The sequence below is a fragment of the Sorex araneus genome, chromosome 1 (genome assembly GCF_027595985.1).
Source record: "Sorex araneus isolate mSorAra2 chromosome 1, mSorAra2.pri, whole genome shotgun sequence".
Classification (NCBI taxonomy): domain Eukaryota; kingdom Metazoa; phylum Chordata; class Mammalia; order Eulipotyphla; family Soricidae; genus Sorex; species Sorex araneus.
Window position 1 is genome coordinate 25,540,568 of NC_073302.1, and position 19,815 is coordinate 25,560,382.

At 50.2% G+C, this 19,815-nt stretch overlaps 1 protein-coding gene across 5 annotated transcripts in view; it reads left to right on the forward strand.

Moving 5' to 3' along the window:
* The window catches only part of EPB41L4B (erythrocyte membrane protein band 4.1 like 4B), a 166,923-nt gene that overhangs the window by 77,728 nt on the left and 69,380 nt on the right, over positions 1-19,815 (forward strand). For 4 of the 5 annotated variants that reach the window (XM_055135479.1, XM_055135459.1, XM_055135472.1 and 1 more), the window contains exon 15: positions 2,996-3,069. In XM_055135479.1, the coding sequence (XP_054991454.1) occupies positions 2,996-3,069 (74 nt within the window). Of the gene's footprint in view, positions 1-2,995; positions 3,070-4,996; positions 6,542-19,815 lie in introns of those variants that run through there. The other variant, XM_055135482.1, reaches the window with a different exon arrangement.

Genomic DNA, 19,815 nt, shown 5'->3' on the forward strand with positions numbered 1-19,815 from the left:
GTATCTTGTTTGATATTTCCTCTGGGGAAACTGAAGGCACTTGTCACTCCCACCCAGCCTGCTCTCTGGTCACTGGGGCTGCCCTCTTTGCTGCCCAGCTGTCCACGACAGGGACGCTCGTTTCAGTTTCTAGAGGGTCGGAGGCAGCGTCTTAGGAGCACTGGGGCGAGGCCGTCTCTGTCCCCGCCCAGGGAGCATGATGTCCTTGAGATGCCGAGGGAGAAGCGGTGCCTCCTGCACTCCCGCTGTGGCGGAGAGGATTGGGAACCCTCGAGTCACTCATTCATTCCCTCATTCGCTGTGGGGCCACACCCAGTGTTGCCCAGGGCCCATTCGGGCCGCTCCTGTGGGTGCTCGGGTGGCCACATGGTGCGGGGGATTAAACCCGGGTCTCTGCCCTGTCTGGCCTGGGCTCTCCGCCTTGCACCCTGGCCAGCCCCCCCCCCCATGGCCTTACCTAATCCTGTGTCTCCAAATGCAATTTCCTTCATGGACACGCCCAAAGCTGACCTGTCCCCTCCCGCCTTTGAGTGGGTGCTCAGTGACCGGAACCTTCTAGAGCCTGCTCTGTAGAGCAGTGTGTTCGGACAGCCCTCCCAGTCTCCACAGGGGTCCCTGACGCAGACTCGCCTGGGGAGAGGGGCTTGGGGAGGGCTTCTCACGCTGGTTTTCTTGTAAGGCTGTTTGGGCTTTGAGTGACTGGGATGGGGGGGCGGCAGGGGGGTGGCCAAGTGCGTGATGCTGAGAGGAAAGGTCAGACCAAGCAGGCCCCTCCCTCCCTGCCCCGCCTGCCCCGCCTTCCCCGCTCGCACCATGGAGGCGAGTGTGGATGCCACATCCCTGGAAAGAAAGGGCTTCCCGGTCCTTGCTTTTCCCTCCGCCTCTCTGCCCAGCCCGTGTCTCGTGCCCTGGTGAGCCCTGGAAGGTCTGTGTTGCTCTGCCCGGGCCTGAGCGTGGGGCCAGAGCTGCCTGCAGGCCTTGCCTGGGGAGGGCGGGGGGTGAGAGCACCGAGAAGGCCCCAGGCTGGGCCGTGGCCGTGGTGTCCGCAGTCATTTTCCGGGAGGCTGGTGGAGGGAACTCGCGTCTGTTCTCGGCCCAGCCCGGCTAGCCAGGCGCGAAGACGGGATTGCTGTGTTCTCGGCGAGGACGCTGCCGGCCTCTGGGGAGAGGCCGCTCTTCCTGCTCAGGGCCGGGCCTGGGCTCGCAGGAGGGTGAGCGTTTCTCGGCTCCGTGAGTGAAGCATTAGTAGCCCTGGCAGACACAGAAAGGCAGACTCTAAGGTGACGGGTAGCCCCCCCAGCCCCCACCCTGCCCCCCAACACACACTAGGTGGAAAACCTTGGAGATTTGCATTAAAATATTCCGTAACAGCTCTAGAGGGTAAATCACTTGTCGAAAGAGACCAAAGGCAAAGAAGGTTCTGGAATCTCATTCTATTGAGATGTTACGGGTCAGGTTCTCAGCGTGTCCCAGTGACTCAGATTTGTGAGAGGGGACACGTGTCTGTTGTGGGTGCTTCTCCTGGGAGGATAGCTGCTTTGGGGGGCGTGGCTGTTGGTCCCAGCCCCCTTGAAATAGCTTGCTTTGGGCAAATCATCAGGACATTTTTTTCTTTCTTTCTTTTTTGGGCCACATCCTTCAGTGCTCAGGGCTTATTCCTGGCTCTCTACTCAGATATCACTCCTGGTGGGCTCGGGGGATGATATCAGGTCCTGGGTATTGAACCTGGGTCAACCACATGCAAGGCAAGCACCCTACTCCCTATGCTATAATTCAGTTCCCAAAACCTTTTTTTAAATTTTTATTTATTTATTATTATTATTTTTTGGGTTTTTTTGGTCACACCAGGCAATGTTCAGGGGTTTCTCCTGGCTCTGCACTCAGGAGTTACTCCTAGCAGTGCTCTGGGTACCATCTGGGATACCGGGGATTGAATCCAGGTCTACCGTGTGCAAGGCAAATAAATGCCCTACCAGCTGTACTATTGCTTCTGCCCCTAAACCTTTTCTTTTTGTATCTGAACCAGTGGTTGAAAACCCTAGACCTAAGCTCACTGTGTGTCTGTAGCCTCAGAGAGAGAACTGTAAAAGGAGTTTGCAAACCTGGACACAGCCCTGGCATTCTGCTGCAGGGATATTTTCTCCACATTCATTTTATTGTTCTTTTCTCTAGTGTGTCCTTGGGCGTGGGGGACTGCCGTGGCTGTGACAGCATGGAGACAGGGGGGAGGGAGACAGGAGAGAGAGGAGAGGAGAGAGGAGAGAGACCCTGCTCATGACCAGCAGAGAATTTTGTGGAGAATTTTCCATTACAAGAGAATTACCTTCTGCTTATTAAGCTGAGCAGCAGGGGAGGGAGATGAAGAGGAAGAAGTAATTAGAAGAAGTAATGGTGGCAGGACTGGGGTGACAAATGTCAGAAGCACCTGATTTGCCCAGCAGAGTGGAGCCTGGAGAAGCCCCCGGGCTTCTGCCTGAGACCGCTGCCCTCTGCAGGTCAGTGGCGGAAAGGCAGCCGCGCCCGGCCTGAACCAAGACGTTCTCTGGTGGTTTGGTTTGGGTTTGTTGGTTGTTGGTTTGGATTTTTTTTTCTTTTCCCCCCCCACTTTGATTCCCCTGGTCCAGGCATTGTGTCAGCGCGGACGTTATGGGGAGACCGTTGTTACCGGAGCACCTGCGAGCATTGTTGCAGTAGGAATGGCCCTCCCGGTCCTTCCTGCACCTTCCGTGTGTTCCTGTGGGAGAGACGGGACCAGCAGTACCTGCCCCATGTCCCCTGGGGCTGACAGGGTCCCCTTTCTCCACCCTCATCCCCAGGGCAGTGCCCTTTGTGGCGGGGCGAACACGATCACCCTGGGAAAGTCCCCCTGGCCTGGCCGGGCTCTGGTTCCATTCATTCATGCCTCGAACAGGGCCGGGATGCTGGAAGGAAACGGTTGCCATTGAGAACGTAAAGGTCACTGAGTAATCCGTCGCCTCTGGTGTTTTGTTTCTAGCCTCCATTCCACCCCAGCGTGCACCCCAGCCAGCCTCGGTGGCTCCCTCACTCTCCTCACTCTCCAAACATCAGGTAAGGCCCCTCCCCGCCTTCCCAGAGCCCGTGAACGCGCCTTCCCGCGCTTCCTTTCTGAAGCGATGCTCAGGGGTCCACTTAGGTAGGACGCTTCCTGCTCAGAAACCGTTCCCGGCTGGAGGCCTCAGCGGTTGGCAGAGCAAAAGTTGATAAAGCTAGATTCCTCCAAGTTAGGATTTATGAAACAAGAATGAATTAGGTTGCTTGTGGTCACATGTTGTTTGCTTTTTTTTTTCTCTCCCAGTTAATTTTGTGCTTGAAATGTTTCTAAGTAATGTTTTCTCATCTTGAAAATTTGTTTATTTAAAATATGACAAAAGCTTGGGGGAATTTTGGCTGTGATTTTTGGGTTTTTTTTTTTGTCTTTTTTTTTTTTTTGGATTTGGTTTTTGGGATTTTTTTGTTTGTTTGTTTGTTTGTTTTGAGATTCCTCCAAAGATAGAAATGGACTTAGGTTGGATGGGCTTGCTTTTGTGACGCTGAACACTTTTTTTCCAAACCCGAATTCCAATCAGCTGCCCTGTCAAGGGCCAGCGAATCATTGTTTTCAACTCTGGTCTCTGTTCCAAGGACTCTCTGCATTATAGTTGAAGGCAGCTATGGACAGTATGTAAGTGAATGGACTCGGATGTTTCCATTAAAGTTTGTTTATTAAAAAAAAAAAAGGATGTGGGGTGGGTGTTGACTGAAGTGCCATTTTCTTACCTCATCCTCCCGGAGGATGGGTATCTAGCATGGATGTCAGGAGGAGAGTGTTTCGATGCCAGCTTAGTCGAGGGCCACATTCCTTGTACCACCTGACATTCCCATCAGCCTGCACTGGTTGTTTATGTGTGACGCTCTTCCAGAAACATAGTTTGGGAGTTTTCAGCATTTCTCTTCGGTCAGGTCCATGCTATGGTTCCCTGCAAATGCAGAGGGAATGATGGAATAAATCCCCGGAGGCAGATGAGATCTGTTGGTTCGGACCACGTGTGTTGGGGACCCCGTAGACCAGCAGCTCTGTTATAAATTCTTGCCATTTGCAGTGGAGTCCTAACCCTGGTGGGTTCGAAACTGCCAAGGCAGTTTATTTTTTCAGACGCAAGACACAGATGGAGAGAAAGACTGTTCCCAAAGAACCTCCTTTTTATGGGATTTGTACTTCTTCCTGCCTGCTTTGCCAATTGCTTATCTCTGGAGCGGGACACCGCATCTTATTAGCGGGGGTGGGGGGGTTTCTGAGGGCAGGAACCGGGGTGGGCCGGGGGCGGCAGTCTCAGTACTGCTGGGAACTGGGTCTGGAAGATTCTTGCTTGGTAGGGCCAACTCTTGCACCCCACTTGCGGCTGAAAAAAACGCCAGAGTTAGGGAAGCAGGGCCTGAGATGCCCAAAAAAGAGACTCCTACCCCCAGCACCTACCCCCTGCCCCACTTCAAGCATTGGACAGGGGACCGCCCCCCCCACCTTGCTCTTTTCAGACTCCCAGGGCCCCCAGTCAGTCACTCAGAGGAAGAACAGTACAAGATTAGAACATTTCTGACTTTGGAAATGGATAAATGATACACATTTGATCTTGCATTGTTGGGGGGGGGGGGTGGAGGCGTGCAGAGAGGAGGGTACACCAGTGATACTCGGCACTTATTCGTGGCTTGGTGCTCAGGGCCTCACTCCTGGCTGTGCTCAGGAGACCCTGTGCTGGTGATCCCATTGGGTTGACCATGCATAAAGCGAGCACTTTAACCCGGGTACAGTCTTGCATGAAGTACTTTCAAGAGTAGAGAAAATCCATTGGTTTCTGCGTGGAAGCTGTTCCCCTGTGGTTTTGGCCCACGCCCTTAGTGCTGGTGTTGCTTCACTCACATCTCTGAATTTTCTTCCCTTCCCACCTCCCCGCCCTGCCCCCGCCTTATCACTAACCGACCACCCCATCTGCACGTGAAGCAGGCCGCCCTGTCAGGATGAGAGGGCCCATGGGAAGGCGCCGGCTGGCGGAAGCGACGGCCGTTGCGATTATGTCCACGACCAGAACCAGAAGAACTTAGGAGGCGTGCAGAGTGTGATGTACCGAGATAAACTCATGACCGCACTTTGAGAGACCGGAAGCGTCCTAAACTCCCAACCCACCACCCTCTCTGTTCCGTGACATTCCATCCTCCGAGACCTGGTCTCGCACGTGCGTCGCGGTGTCTCGCAGGAGATTCCCCGCACGCGAGGCCCCGTTCTGTCGAGGATCACCGCGACCCTAGCTAGTCACCGTGCGCTCTGGACGGATGCACTCTGAACCGAATGAAGGGTAGCTCCGGGCTCAGGAATCGTTTGGATATTCCGATGTTTAAATTGGAGCCAAAAGACTCAGTGGGTCCTTCTGCTCTGTCGCTGGCATAGTTTTTTGTCATTGAATAAGAACAGGCTGGGTAGTGCCCAGCTGCCCGGGCTTCTCAGAGGGCGGGGGCGGGGGGCTTGGATTTTGCGGCTGCATGAGCTTGGACAAGCCAGTATCTCCTTGTCCCCTCCTTGCCCCTCTGAGAAGAGTAGGTCGGACGATATAGTCACTGAGAGCCTGTATGCCTCTCAAATTTCTTAAAATCTTGCCTCCGCCCCCCCCCTTTTTTTTTTTTAATAAAACTGAGGATGTAACATTCAAGCTGATTTTCTCCAAAACCCACAACGCCCCCTACACACATAACCTCCACCGTCTCTGGCAGGGACTCCTCTTAGAAACGGAAGTCTGTAACGTGTCCGCCGTTACCGAAATCCATGGGGATTTGTGTGTATCTTGAAGCAGTTTCGCCACTTTGCATGTTCACGATCTGACTAATCAAAAATTGCATAGCATCCCTTTTGAAAGACTTTGCTGCTCAAGCCCAAGAATCATTTTTTTAATGACTTCATGATTGGTGCTGCTAGCTTGGATGGTTTCAGGAGGCAAAATCAGAAGTCTGCATCGTCAGAATTCGTAGCATTTGAGGGTTGGTTTTTACCCTAGACGTTTCCTCTTCCACAAGGCAGTGTGCGATCCAAAGTACGCTTATAGCTCAAATGAGAGCGTCTTAAGATCTGAACGCAGTTGTGCCAGCTCATCCCGGAAAATAAGATGGCACGGGTGTCGCCTAGTCTCTTGGTCGATCCAGAAACTCATGTTTCCTTCTAGGGTAGAAATTGTACCCGTATATTTATTTCTCCCCATCATACACTATTCCAAGCCATTTTTCCCCTCCTCTTAATAAAAAGGCTGGAGATCTTGTTCATGAATATTTTTGTGATATCCATCCTGACAGGGTTTTTATATAAGCAGTTATAATTTGGCCCCTTGTAAGCCTCTGCAAGTTATGTATTGACATCCTGGAGATACTTCCTTGCTTAGATCGGATCTTTTTTGGGTTGCCACAAAAAAAAAAAAATCTCTCCAGAAGGAGGGAATCCATCCCACCCCGCCGCATGGCGGGTTGGCTCAGGCGAGACTTGCCCCCAAAATAGCTGTTTACAGGCTTGTTCCAATCGGCAGATGTTCCGATCCCTGGTGAATGTGCCGCATACAAATAAACGTGTTCTGAATCTTTCCATCTCGCTGATGCATTTTTACAAGTGCGTTCCCAAGGAATAAAGATCGTTCTTGCGTCTCTGGACTCCATCTTCACTCGACGCTGCCTTGCAGACACCCCTTTGGGGAGGAAGCGGAGACTGGGACCAGGAGCCTTGAGGAGGCTGACGGGAAGCAGCAGGTTCCCCCCACAATCCCCCCTCCGCGAGGCTGCCCTGTGTGTCCTCGGGGGCTCGAGACCTGGATGCCATCTGCAGCCGCTCCAGGGAAGGTTCTAGGGCCTGTCCTGGGCGCCAAGTTGAGTGACTCGGCAGCAGTGGGGGCGGGGTGACAGGTGGGTTGTCTGTCCCAGCCTCCACCGCTGCTCAGGACCGAAAGCCAGACCTGTGGGCAGGTCACCCCACAGCGGTGTGGGTCACGCATAGCCCTTGACATTACCTCCCTGCTTCCCTGAATCGAGTTGTCTGCCGTCAAGAAGTCTTGACCGTCACACAGACTAATCATTTATTCCGAGACACGAGCCCTGGTCCCGTCTCCACTCAGCATCTTCATGGCTTTGGGAACGTCACCCTTTCCGGAGCCCGGTTCCTTGGGTTTCTCTGATATCTAAGTCTCGGGGCCTCTGGCTTTTTCTTGAATCTCTGTGACAATTCTCTTGTGTCTTCCTGCTGAATCCAGGTGTTCCCCCCAGACTCCCGTCCCTATGCACTCCTGTTCTCGGCTCCCCTCCTTCTCTCTCTCCATCTTCTCACCCTGTCGTGATTCATAGGACTGTGAGAGCGAGCGGGTCGTTCTCTTTGACCCTAAATGATTCCTGAGTTTTCAGATGATCTTGCAACTTGCATTGCCCAGGTATACTCCATAGGTCCAACATCATATCATGCTTCTTCTTTTTTTTTTTTTAAATAAACAAAAGAGAAAAACTTGGCTCCCATTCTCTCTTTGCTCCCTGTGGTCAGATGGATAAGTCATGGGTGAGTCTCTTCCCTCTGTCACCAGATCCAGTCCCATTCAGCTCTGCTGACCCATGTCAGCCTGGCAGCTCTGCCCACCGGTGCTGACCTGGCCTTATCCTTTCTGGCCTAGAAGGGCTTGGCCAGAGCTTCATGATTCCTGTGTCCTCCCCCCACCGGGCACACGCTCCTCCCAGTCACCGAGGGACCTTTCAGGAACACTGAGAGGGTGTCGCTTCTGTGTTGGACATCTGCTAGAGTCCCCACCCGCCGAGGGGAGCATCCTCTGTGGAATCTCCCCCGCTGTGTTCTCTCCTCTTGCTCTTGCGGATTTCCTCCCTTTTCTCACGCTCCTGTTGCAGCTCCGACCGCCCCGAGCCGCCTGTCTTCCTGGCGTGCTCTGTGCTTTGCTGGGATCTCCCATCTGCGCCCCTGCGATCACGGGTCCTTCTGCCCCGGTCACCGATCCTCCGGTCCCCTTCATTTCACCCCCCCTTCCTGCTCGCCCCTTAAGTCTTTGCTCAGCTGCTGTCTTCTCCCCCGGCTCTGACCTCACCCCTCCCTGCCAGTTGGGTCCCTTTCCCCGCTCTGTTCCTCCAGGTCCATCTGCACCCTCAGAGATACACTCCCGGGTGCCTGGCACACCCCCTCTCTCGTCACACTCATGCTGGAGCCAGGTCTGTCCCGACGGAGGAGATTTGCATGGCCCTGGCCTCTGTTCCCACCACCTGGTGGGTGAATTATTCCACGAAAGGAAACACCTCGGGCGCTAAGGGGCGCTCACGCATCCTCTGGGAGCTGGTCCCCAGGGAACTGAGCTACCGGAGTCTGAGCACCCAACATGAGGGTCACAGATGGCCCAGCCCGGCCCTTCTGCAACCAGCAACTTCATCTGAGGGTTCTTCAGCGGGTCGGGTATTCTCAGAGACGTCCATTTCCAGCTGCTGCAGAGCAGAGAACCTTCCAGTGGGGAGATTCCCACAGATACGGGGGCTTCTTGGCGACATGCAAGGGGCTGGGGGGGGAGGCAGGGGGGCAAATGAGCACAGCGTCTTCTCCCTGTGTCATTGCATCTGGTCTTAGCTGGCCACTCTGATGCGGATGGGGCCTCTGTTCACACACGCAGGGGAGCTTGGAGGCTAACCAAGCAGCAGCAGCTTGCTCGGGGGCACGCAGCTGGTAAGTAGTAAGAACTAGGACCCCCGGTGGTCCTCACCCCTGCATCATTACAGGGTTTGGTGTCTGGTCTACCTGCCTTCCCTCCGCACGGCTCCCGGGATGTTCTGCTGAAGCGAGAGCTCTAAGCGTTGCTCCCATTACTAAGAGAGCGCGTCCAGACGCCTGCATTACAGGGGTCCCATGACTTGGTTGGTCATTGTCAACAGCAAATAACCTCCTCCCCCAGGGCTCCATTATCCTCCCTGCCCCTCTCCCGCTCAAGGACCCCCTCTCCTCCCGCGGCTAGTCACCCTGTCTGCAGAGCTAGTTCAGACCACGCCAGTCCCCTCCGCAGAGGGATGGAGACCGTGCGTCCTTTCCTGAGAGCTCCTAATGGAGTGAGTCTTGCAGCGAAGCGAGGCTCCCTGTACTATAATAAATCGAGTTTGCTCTTTGCATTTTGGAAACGCAGGGGCTGACTGCTGGCATATCCATCATTTTTGTGTGATCCGCAGGATCTGTCTATGTAACAGTGAATTGATAGTGTCATCAGGCGGATGTAATTCATAAGGACTGGAGGTCTTGAAATCATGCCCGGTAATTACTTTGACCTTCAAAACCCGCTTTGCTCGTTTCATGGCTTGGTCTATTATTTCTGCTAAAAATGGTTCTCCTTCACCACAAAGACGGAGAATAGGGGCAGTGCGGGAGCTGGGCCTGTTCCTACCGCCCCTCCTTCCCGCCCAGCCACTCCAGCCTCCTGAGTCGGGCTCTGCAGACGACTGGGGACTGGCCCTTTTGCTGCCCTGGATTCTCCTGCTTTTCACTGGCCCTGTAAGATGGGAGCTCATCAGCGAACTCCCCGAGCAGCCTTATTGATCCCTTTGGATCAATACTGCCCAAACTTGGCACGAATCCAATTCCCTCACTGACTGAATCTTCCAAATGTACCAGGTGAATATCCTCAGTGGACCTACAGTGATTTGCTTCTGCAGATTCCCTCCAGAGGCTGTGCATGGACACGTGTAAGAGAAGGGGGGAGGGGGAGAGAGAAAGGAGCAAGATGCCGTTCTAGAAAGGGCCGTCTCTGGTCTTTGCATGGAAGGTAGCACGTTGCAAGTCCCCGTGCTTGCGGAATGCATGAACCCCACATTCGGCTGAGACTGTAGGAACATACTTAATGGTAGTTTTCGTCCAGTGCTTTTGCAGCTAGGTCTAATACTCCTCCAAACGAGGATGCCAAAGAATAGCACAAACAACTTCTTAAAGATGGAGATTGCTTGGCTCTGCTTAAGTGGTCAAGATGGGACCCCAGAACTTTGCAGAGTCACCCAGGAAAGTGCACCTGCTTTGGAAAAACCTGACTTCCTGTCTGGGATGTTTGCCCTCATTTCGATGGATCCGTGTTGACTTTATTTCTCCCTGGACATAGAGAAGGAATCCATGCATGTGAGCTATACTTTCCCCCTGAGTCTCTTCCCTACCACTCCACTTTAATGTTTATTAGAGGTAGGAAGATTGTACAGCAGGTAAATCCTTGCCTTGCATAGGTGGCTGATCGGGGTTCCTTCCCCAGCACCTCACAGGGTCCCCCAAGCACTGCCAGGTGTGATCCCAGAGCACAGAACCACGCATGGTCCCGAAACTAAAATTAAAAAAAAAATCATAGGGTGTTTCATTTTTGTTTTCTTTTTAGAGTACCACACCCAGTGGTACTCAGGGCTACTCCCAGCTTGATGCTTGGGATTCTCCCCTATCCATGCTCTGGGGACCATCTGGTGGCAGAAATCAAACCCGGACTGCCTGCAGGCAGAGCATATGTTCCAGCTCTCTGAACCATCTTTCTGGGCCCTGACTCTTTTAAAAAAAAAAAAAAGGTATGATAACAAAAGCTAAGTGAATGGACACACCCTCCTGAATAGGTCTGTCTCCCGTAAGGCAGAGCGTAAGGCAAACAAGGGTTTCTTTAAATCAGGGCTTTCACTGTAGCCTGCCTCTCCAGGGCTATCAGACTGAGTCTAGATCATTCCTTTTTCTCCCCTCTCTCTGAAGCCGGGGATTAATGAATTCCAGTCACAGGAGGAAGACAGGGTGTGGGCACACATCAGCCTTCAGACTGGTGCCTAGAGGGGAAGTGGAAGGCCCTGGGGAGTATCCGGCGTGAGACAGGCAGCCCTGAATGATGGGCAGAGAAAGACCTCTTGTTCTCTGGACATGGTGAAACAGGGGGTGTTGGACTCTCATCCAGCTTGAATCCCAGCCTCGTGGTCATTCATTGACCATGAAGCTTTGGGCTCAGTTCCTTATCTTCTCTCGCCTCTGTTTTCCCTCATAGCTCCCTCATCTGAGGAGTTTGTGGCATCCTTCAGGGGCTTTGTTCCAGATGACCTGTGAGCCGGTAGCAGTTTTCAGTGGCTTTGAGACCGAAGGCTCCCCCACCCACAAGCAGGACAAGAAGACTGAAAGCCCAGCTGAAGAAAGGGGCTCTGTCCTCAGGTGGCTGGGGGAAGAGTTCGGGGCTAAGCTTAGCCTTGGAAAAGGGGTGTCGGATGGAAGAGGCCTCGCAGGACCTCAGACACATCTCTGGAACGCTTACAGGCTAAGAGCAGAAGCGCCCTGGAGGTATATTTGGGAGGGCTTGAAAGGAAATAGAGAGGATGGTTCTTCTGAAAATAACCGAACAGGCGGAATGTGGATGGTGCTTTCCCTTCTGCAAAAGGCAAAATTGGCACGGAGGGAGGAATTAATGAGGATACCAAAAAGCCATGCTATGGATATCCACTGGGACTCAAAAAAATGTTGGGAGAATTGAAAGAGTGCCCACTTTACAACTTGTCTAATTTGGGATTTTTTTTCCTTTTCTTTTTATCTTTTTCCTTTCTTTCTTTCTTTTTTTCTTTTTTTGGCAGGGCAGGGGGGGGTGCACCCAGCAGTGCTCAGGGCTTGCTTCTGGCTCTGAGCTCAGGGATCACTCCTGGCAGGCTTGGGAGACCATCTGGGGTGCCAGGCACTGAACCCAGATCGGGCCTGTGCAAGACCCACTCTCTGCCCACCCTACTGTTGCTTCAGCCCTACTTTGAGATTTCATCTTACATAAAGCAGAAGCGACTTTGAATTCTTAGACTCCGTAAAATGTCATCAGAGAAACCACTGGGCAGTTTTACTTCTTTTTTTTTTTTTCAGTAGGTAATACAGGCGGGTAAAAATTTCAACACGCTCTCTAAATGTTGCTCTTCCCTTTCCTTGGTCCAGAGAGCCCTAATTCTTAGAGGCAAATGTTTACTGTGCCCATCTAGAGCTATTCTTGTGTGTAAACAAGCACAACTATTTATTTAACCAATTAATATTGACGGCCTTCCCAGCCACCTCTCTCAATTTCCAATTTCATGGCCACCCTCGGACATCCTGTTTGTGCATTGGAACCAATCTGTGGGAGAATAAATACCCTGCTAGTAGAGCCGCGGAGTCAAAAGGTATTTTCATGTTTACTTTGGATGCCGCCTAATGAGATTTCCCTCCGAAGATGCCTAAGCTCCCCTCCCGCCCCCTGTCCCTCCCTCAGTTTCCCTCTCTGATCCCCCTGGAAGCCAGCTCACAGCCTTTACTGCCTTCTCTAACGCTTCTAAGCCTTTGTTAATCCGATGGGTAAAGAGCAGGCTTTCTGCTTTAATTGCATTTTTTTCCCCCTCTGAGTAAGGTCACCCATCTTTTCATCTTCTCAAGCACCATATATTTGTTTTTTTGAGACTGGCTTGGAGCCCTCTTCCCAAGTCCTGCTCCTTAAGGACTATCAGGCTGATGAAATAAAATTAATCATATTCAATAGTAAAGAAATAGAAGCGGGAAAGAATTGGTATTGCCAGTTTTTGAGAGCCAGTTTCCAGCAGTGCAGGTAATAAACAGCATGACACCATGCCCTAGGGATTAAAAAGCAAGGAATATGGACAACATACAAATAGCCAGGGTGGGGCTGGAGAGATAGAACTTATCTCACGTGTGTCTCACCCCCTGGCTCAGTCCCCATCACCACATACGCTTGGTCCCTGAGTCAAGCCAGGTATGGCCCAAGGACAACAGAAAAATCATCTCAGTAAAGGAGTTGATTCCTATTATGTACATTTCTGTTCCCTTGGGGAGTTCCTTGTAAGCTTTCCTCTTTGGCTTCTTAAATACCCACTCGGACGTTAGGGACGTTCCTGTGGTGTTTGACCACCAGCAGTGGACAGATTTACTTGCAGTTACCATTAAAATTCTGGTATATTGGACCTGAAATCACACCTATGCCCCAAGACGGACCAGTAGTTATATCAGAGGAGAGACTAGATAATTGAAAAATACCCAAACCCACATAGTCTACGCAGTGTAGAAAGGTCAGAATAATTAGAGGACCATCCCCATACGCTGTGCTCTGAGAAACCTCCAGAAACCTACCTGATCATCCCCTCCTGAGTGGCGAGTGCTTCAAGCATCCTCTCTGCAGCAGCAGAGATCTCAAAAGACAAGAGGTGTTGCTATGCTAACGGCTCAGCCATGCTCTTTCCCATGGCTGAATAATGGACGCTGTATATTAAAGGCAATTAAATACACTCTCAAAATTAGACCCTGGGTATGGCTTCAGAGGCTATAACGAAGGATGTTTCTCATAGAAGCTTCTGCAAAACCTACGAAACGGAGAGTCAGATCACTGGGGATGTTTCCAGCACTAATGAGAACCAGCATAGAAGAATCCTCTTCTGCTCGGGCACCTCAGAAACGTGTCCGCAACGTGCAGCTCCAGCTTTCACTCGTGCTGCGGTCTTGTGCACTTAGAGCGTTTGAAACCTGCCCTTATCAGAACATGCATTTTTATTCATCAAACAGGAGCCTCAGAGTGGAATGGATCATCACTTCATTTTATTCGTTCGGAAGAGCTGGAGGGTGCCGGTGGAGTGGAAAAAAAATCTCACTCTGCCTGGGTCTGCCATCGCTTTCGGAAATGCAAAGGATGATCAAGAACCGGCTTTTTACACATTATTTTACACCCTTGACAGCTCTGCTTTCTTGACAGTGATTATTTTGTCTTCTTGTTCCTCGAGGGCTTTGGGAATGGTACTTTGGAGGAACAAATTTAAAACAACTGTCTAAGGGCAAGCCTGTTCGTGCTGTTACTAACCTGTTAAAATGAAGGGAAAAGGGGGATGGAGAGGGCAAGGGGTGAAGCTTTTGCCCTGCACACAGCTGACTTGGGTTCGATCCCCGGCATCCCATATGGTCTCCCAAGTACTGCCAGGAGTAATTCCTAAGTGCAGTGTCAGGAATAAGCCCAGTGCATTCCACACCCACACACCCACACCCACACACATATAAATCTTGAGGGGCTGGAGAAACAGTACAGCAGGTAGGGCACTTGCCTTTCGTGCAGCCAACCAGGGTTGGATTATTCCCAACACCCCTTGTGGATTCCCTGAGTCTGTGAGGTGTAATCCCTCAGCATAAAGTCAGGAGTAAGACCTGAGCACAACTGGGTGTGACTCCCCCCCAAAAAATCAAGATAAAAGGGCACCAGAATGCAGAAATGAGAGCTCCCTTGGGGATCTGAACGTTGGAGGGGGAACTGTAAGAAACCAAGTAGAAGACCTGAGATATAGTACAGGGTTTACAGCACTTGCATATGGGACCTTAGTTTTCTCCCAGACATGGCACAAAAACAAAGAAATGGAGGAGAGAGAAAAGGAGAAAGGAAGGGAAGGGGGGCGGGGGTGGAAACCCAGGAAAATACAGAAAAGAAATCAAAAAGATAAAGCACTATTCAGTTGATCAGAAGTGAATGCTTTAAAGGAAAACAACTATATTTGTGTCAGTAATTTTTGTAAGTCAGGACAGAAATTGAATAAACTTTTCATCATGTGCTGCTGTGCCAAAATGAATTCATGAAAAATTTATCCTTTGGACTCACATCCCGAAGTTGATCTGCAATTGCAAAAACCCTAGATCTGCTCGCCAAAGACTTACAGCCTTGCAGTAAATCGGCATCCAAGCCTCACACAAAATTGAGAGTCATTGCAAAACAGAGCAAGAATCGCACCAGGATCAAGTGAATTTGCTGGCAGAAATTTTTCAGGCCTGCGCAGTCATTCTTTGAAACCGTTTGGTCGCAGTTTTAGCCACCAGAGAAATCCAGACTCAAAGATGGGAGTCCCAGGTCCTCTCCCAGAGCACCTGGGATGGAATCTCTGATTCCCATTAAGCCATTAAAGGCTCTCATTACTCTTTGAAATGGGGATGTTTTGTTCTACAGTTGTACAGTAAGAGACCATTTAATGTCAAGTTAGGAACAACGGGGTAATTCATGACCAGAGTGAAGCTTTTAGAAAGAGACACTTGATAAATGACCCGGGAGAATTAAATATAGCACGCTACGTCATTCACTCAAGAGCTAGTTACTCTGCATCGACGCAGGGCCAGGTGCTATTGGAAGCCCAGGGAACTGGCGTTGGAAAGGACATTGTCTTTCGAGCTGGGCCACTCACACTGATCAGGACCTACTGTGCAGTGTGGATTTTTCCTGTACCTGTGCTGACACCAGAATTAGGTCCAAGTTGGTTGTTTAGAACGCCTCTTGAAAAAACATACAAATAGGGGCAATTTTCTTTTTACCAATTGGAAGTCCATATAAATAGATCCAAACCAAGCATGTAACATGTAAGTTTGTCCTTTTCATCACTGTCACTGTCACTGTCATCCCATTGTTCATTGGTTTGCTCCAGCGGGCATAAGAAACGTCTCCATTGTGAGACTTATTGTTATTGTTTTTGGCATATCAAATACACCACAGGTAGCTTGCCAGGCTCTGCTGTGCAGGTGAGATACTCTCGGTAGCTTGCCGGGCTCTCTGAAAGGGGTGGAGGGATTGAACCTGGGTCGGCCACGTGCAAGGCAAACACCCTACCCACTGTGCTATCGCTTCAGCCCTGACCTTTTCATACAAGATAAAATTGATGTCAGATCATGTTCTACCTCTACTCACTTAAAATTATTAAAACCTCTAAGTTACCGTATGAATTCATCCCTAATTGACTTAACATTTGTAATGTGTCACTTTTCTAAGATTGTGATAGAATTTTCTCCTCAGTCTCATTAGGAAAAAGATAGTTTTCACGTCTGTTTTCTACTTTCTGCCAAATGGTCTGCTTATATTGAACTAACAAAGGCCCAGTGCAATGTGTTGGCCCAATTAGACTTGCTCTGTTAAATGTATAGTCTCTACTGCATTGAACCTGATTGTTGAGCTGGAGAGGTGGTACAGAGGTTTAGATGATTGCCTTTCTTGCTGCCAATTCTAGTTTGATCCCTGTCACTGTCTATATCCCAAGCACTAGCAGGACTGATCCCTGAGCACAGAGCTAGGAGTAAGTCATGAGCACAGACCCAAAACCAATATATATAATTTACATATATGTGATATATATATATATATATATACATATGGGTAGGACATTTGCCTTTCATGTGGCCGACCCGGGTTCGATTCCTCTGTCCCTCTCGGAGAGCCCAGCAAGTATCCCGTCCACATGGCAGACATGGCAAGCTACCCGTAGCCTATTCGATATGCCAAAAACAGTAACAACAAGTCTCACAATGGAGACATTACTGGTGCCCACTCGAGCAAGTCAATGAACAACGAGATGACAGTGACAATGACAATATGTAAGTCATGAGCACAAACCCAAAATCAATATGTACACACACATATATACATATATGTGCATGTAAATATATATTTGTCATGTGCACAGACCTGAACCCAACATATATGTATATTTATTTATTTATTTACATTATGAATATGTAAATACATATATGTATATGTAAAGTAAGTGGCAATTATAAAAACAATGATGGGTTAATACACAGCCTGCCAAAGTAGATGATAACCACCCTTTCAGGGATGGGGTGGGGAGATAACTTCTCTAGATTTTTCAGATGGGTTCTGACTAAATGTTTTTCTGAAAAGGAGTCAGTAGGCCAGAAAACCTGAGAACCTATAGGTTAATGCAGCCTCTTTCCCCTCCCATCAGATTTAGCGGAGACCAAATCATTGCACTGAATCTTAGCTTCCGGTTTAATGAACGTTCCCCAGTGAGCTCACATCAGTGAAATGAGTTGCCCGCCTTCCCATAAGTAGCCACACCTAAGTGCCCACCAGCTGCCTGTCCTGGCGAGACACTGCTGCCTTTGTCCACATGTTAGAGCAGAGTCACACACACACACACACACACACACACACACACACACACACACACACACACACACACACCCCGAGAGAGCAGGGCTGTCATGCCATGTCACCACATTAAAATCTCTGCTCTGCACTAACTCCGCAATGTTCGGGAAGTTCCTCATCTTTCTTCCCCCTTCCTTATTAGTCACATAAGCATCGTAATAGTTGCTCCTGCTTCTTCAATAGGCTGCTGGGGGATTTCATCAATGACTAGATGGCACAGGGCTGGGGCACACTAAACATTCACTTTATTTTTTTTCTTTTTCTTTTCTAAAAATTCTATGAAAGCACCGTGATTTGCAAAGTTATTCACAGTTGAGTTTTAGACATAAAATATCACAGCACTGATCCCACCACCAGTGTGAGCCTCCCTCCCTCCCTCCACCAATGTGCCCAGGTTTCCTCCCGTATCCCACCCTCTCCCGCCTATCCTTGTAGAAAGGCACCTTTCTAAGTTCAGTTATTCAAGTCCAGGTCTCTTGATTTCTTGCCCTCCGTATGCAGAGAGTGTAGCCAGCGCCCCGGTGTTCAGGCAGGAGATAGGATTCTGGCTTCCTGTTACAAGTGTAGTAGCTTGGTAAAACCTGCGGAGGAGTTTCCATTGGAGAGACACCATTCTCGGTCAGGGGGCTGGATGTGGACCAGTCACTCAGAGGGCCGCTCGCCATTTTTCTTGACCTTGGCACAAATTCCTCTCTGTAGCACGCTAGAGGGAAGCAGACTGGATAACTAGGGACCTTCCCCCGCCCCATGTCCAAGGATGGAGAGAAGCAGTAGTCCAACCCCAATAAGCCTGCCACGTGATTTCAGTGTCATTGTCAGCCTGTCCCTGGTGCTGCAGCTCTGGTTGGGAATGTGGAATTGTCACCACTTTGAAGCTCAGCTGGGAGTCTGTCTCCAGTCCCTCCTCGCCTTCGAAAGGTCATCAGAACTCTCATGTGCCATGTGAGCTTCCCCAAAGTGGCTCCAGCCCCCGGGACCCCGCTGGGGAGCTGAGACAGTTGCCATGAAAAGGTAACCCTGGGATGGGGTGTGCGGGGAGATACTGAAGTCGGGGTCGACGGGGCAGGATGTCAGACATCAGGCTGGCACATTGCCTGCCCGTGATTTCTTGCCTATCCAGATATCGGTGTTGCAGTGAAGACTGAGCATTTGTTTTTTTCCCCGTTGGCTGTCCTGGATGCTCTGAGGGGTGGACTCTAGGAGAAGAACCGCTGAGGGTTCTTGTGATTCAGTCTGTCAGCAAGGAAGACAAGGGTGGAACTAAATGACAAGAGCCTTGGGAGAAAATGAGGCCGACGTCTGGAATGGTTCCTATGAAATGAGTGAAATTCAGGGTGTAATCCTCCGTGTAATCTAATCTTTCAAAGACTGGATTTCGGAAATGTCAGAGATCCGAAAGGGAGTATTTTTCACATGGGCCCTGAATGGCTATGATAGATCATCTGAGAAACAAAGGGTTTCAGAGCCTACAATAGAGTGTCCTATTTTTTAAAGACTGTTGGCGATATCACAGTTTGTAACAGTATTGAAGTCACTGTTTTATCATACTGTCCCTCTACCAGTGTCAAGGTCCTGCCACCATTAAAAAAAAATTTATTGAATCATTGTGAGATATAGTTACAAGCTTTCATGTTTGAGTTCCAATCATACAATGATCAAACATCCATCCCTCCACCAGTGCACATTCCCCACCACCAATATGCCGGGTATACCCCCCTTTCCCACCCTCCCCCTGCTTCTATGGCAGACAATTTCCCCCATACTCTCTCTCTCTACTTTTGGGCATTATGGTTTGCAGTACAGACACTGAGAGGCCATCATGTTTGGTCCTTTGTCTACTTTCAGCACACTTCTCCCATCCCGAACAATCCCTCCAACCATCATTTTCTTAGTGATCCCTTCTCTATTCCAGCTGCCTTTTCCCCCCTGCTCATGAGACAGGCTTCCAACTGTGCAGCAATCTTCCTGGCCTTTACATCTGCTGTCCTTCGGTGTCAGTCTCATGTTAGGGTCCTGCCACCATTAGCCCACAGCCCCTCCCCCCACTGTCACCCTCTTTACTGTTGCAGTTCCTGTTTTTATGGATCATGGTAATGTGATTAGGAGAAGGAAGGTGGGAGGCATTAAAAATGCAAATGTAGACAGCATGCTTTTTTTTAATTTTTAGGAAGCACAGTTTTATCATAACAAGGATGAATGACTTAATAATAGTGACCTTTTGAGGGTAGAAGGCCTCCCATGCAATGCTTAGTCTTCTGGTAGCCAAATGGAGGGTTCAGTGCTTGGGCCCAGGGACGTGGTGTTGCCCAGACAGACCCTATAGTACTGGGCCCCCCTAGGGCCACACCTGGTATTGCTCAGGGGTCCTTGTGCTGCAGAGGATCCAATAAATAGGGACCACCAGTGTGCTTGCCACGTGTGTGCTCCAGCCCTTTGAGCTACTTCCAGCCCCAACAGTCACTCTCAAGGCAGGTGTGTGAGACCAGAGGCAGAGCAGCTTAAACTCTGTTTCCCTAGGGCTGGAGAAATAGTACAGGGTTAAGGCACTTGCTTTGTGTATAGCCAACTCTGGTTGCATCTGGCAGCAAAAGAATAGGGTCCCTCCAAGAGGGACCCCCAAAACAAAAGTTCTTGTTTTTGTTTTCTTTTTGGGTCACACCCGGCGATGCACAGGGGTCATTCCTGGCTCTGCACTCGGGAATTACCCCTGGCGGTGCTCAGGAGACCATAATGGGATGCTGGGAATTGAACCCGGGTCGGCCGCGTGCAAGGCAAATGCACTCCCCACTGTGCTATCACGCCAGCCCCCCAAAACAAAAGTTCTGATCTTCTTTCTCAACAAGGG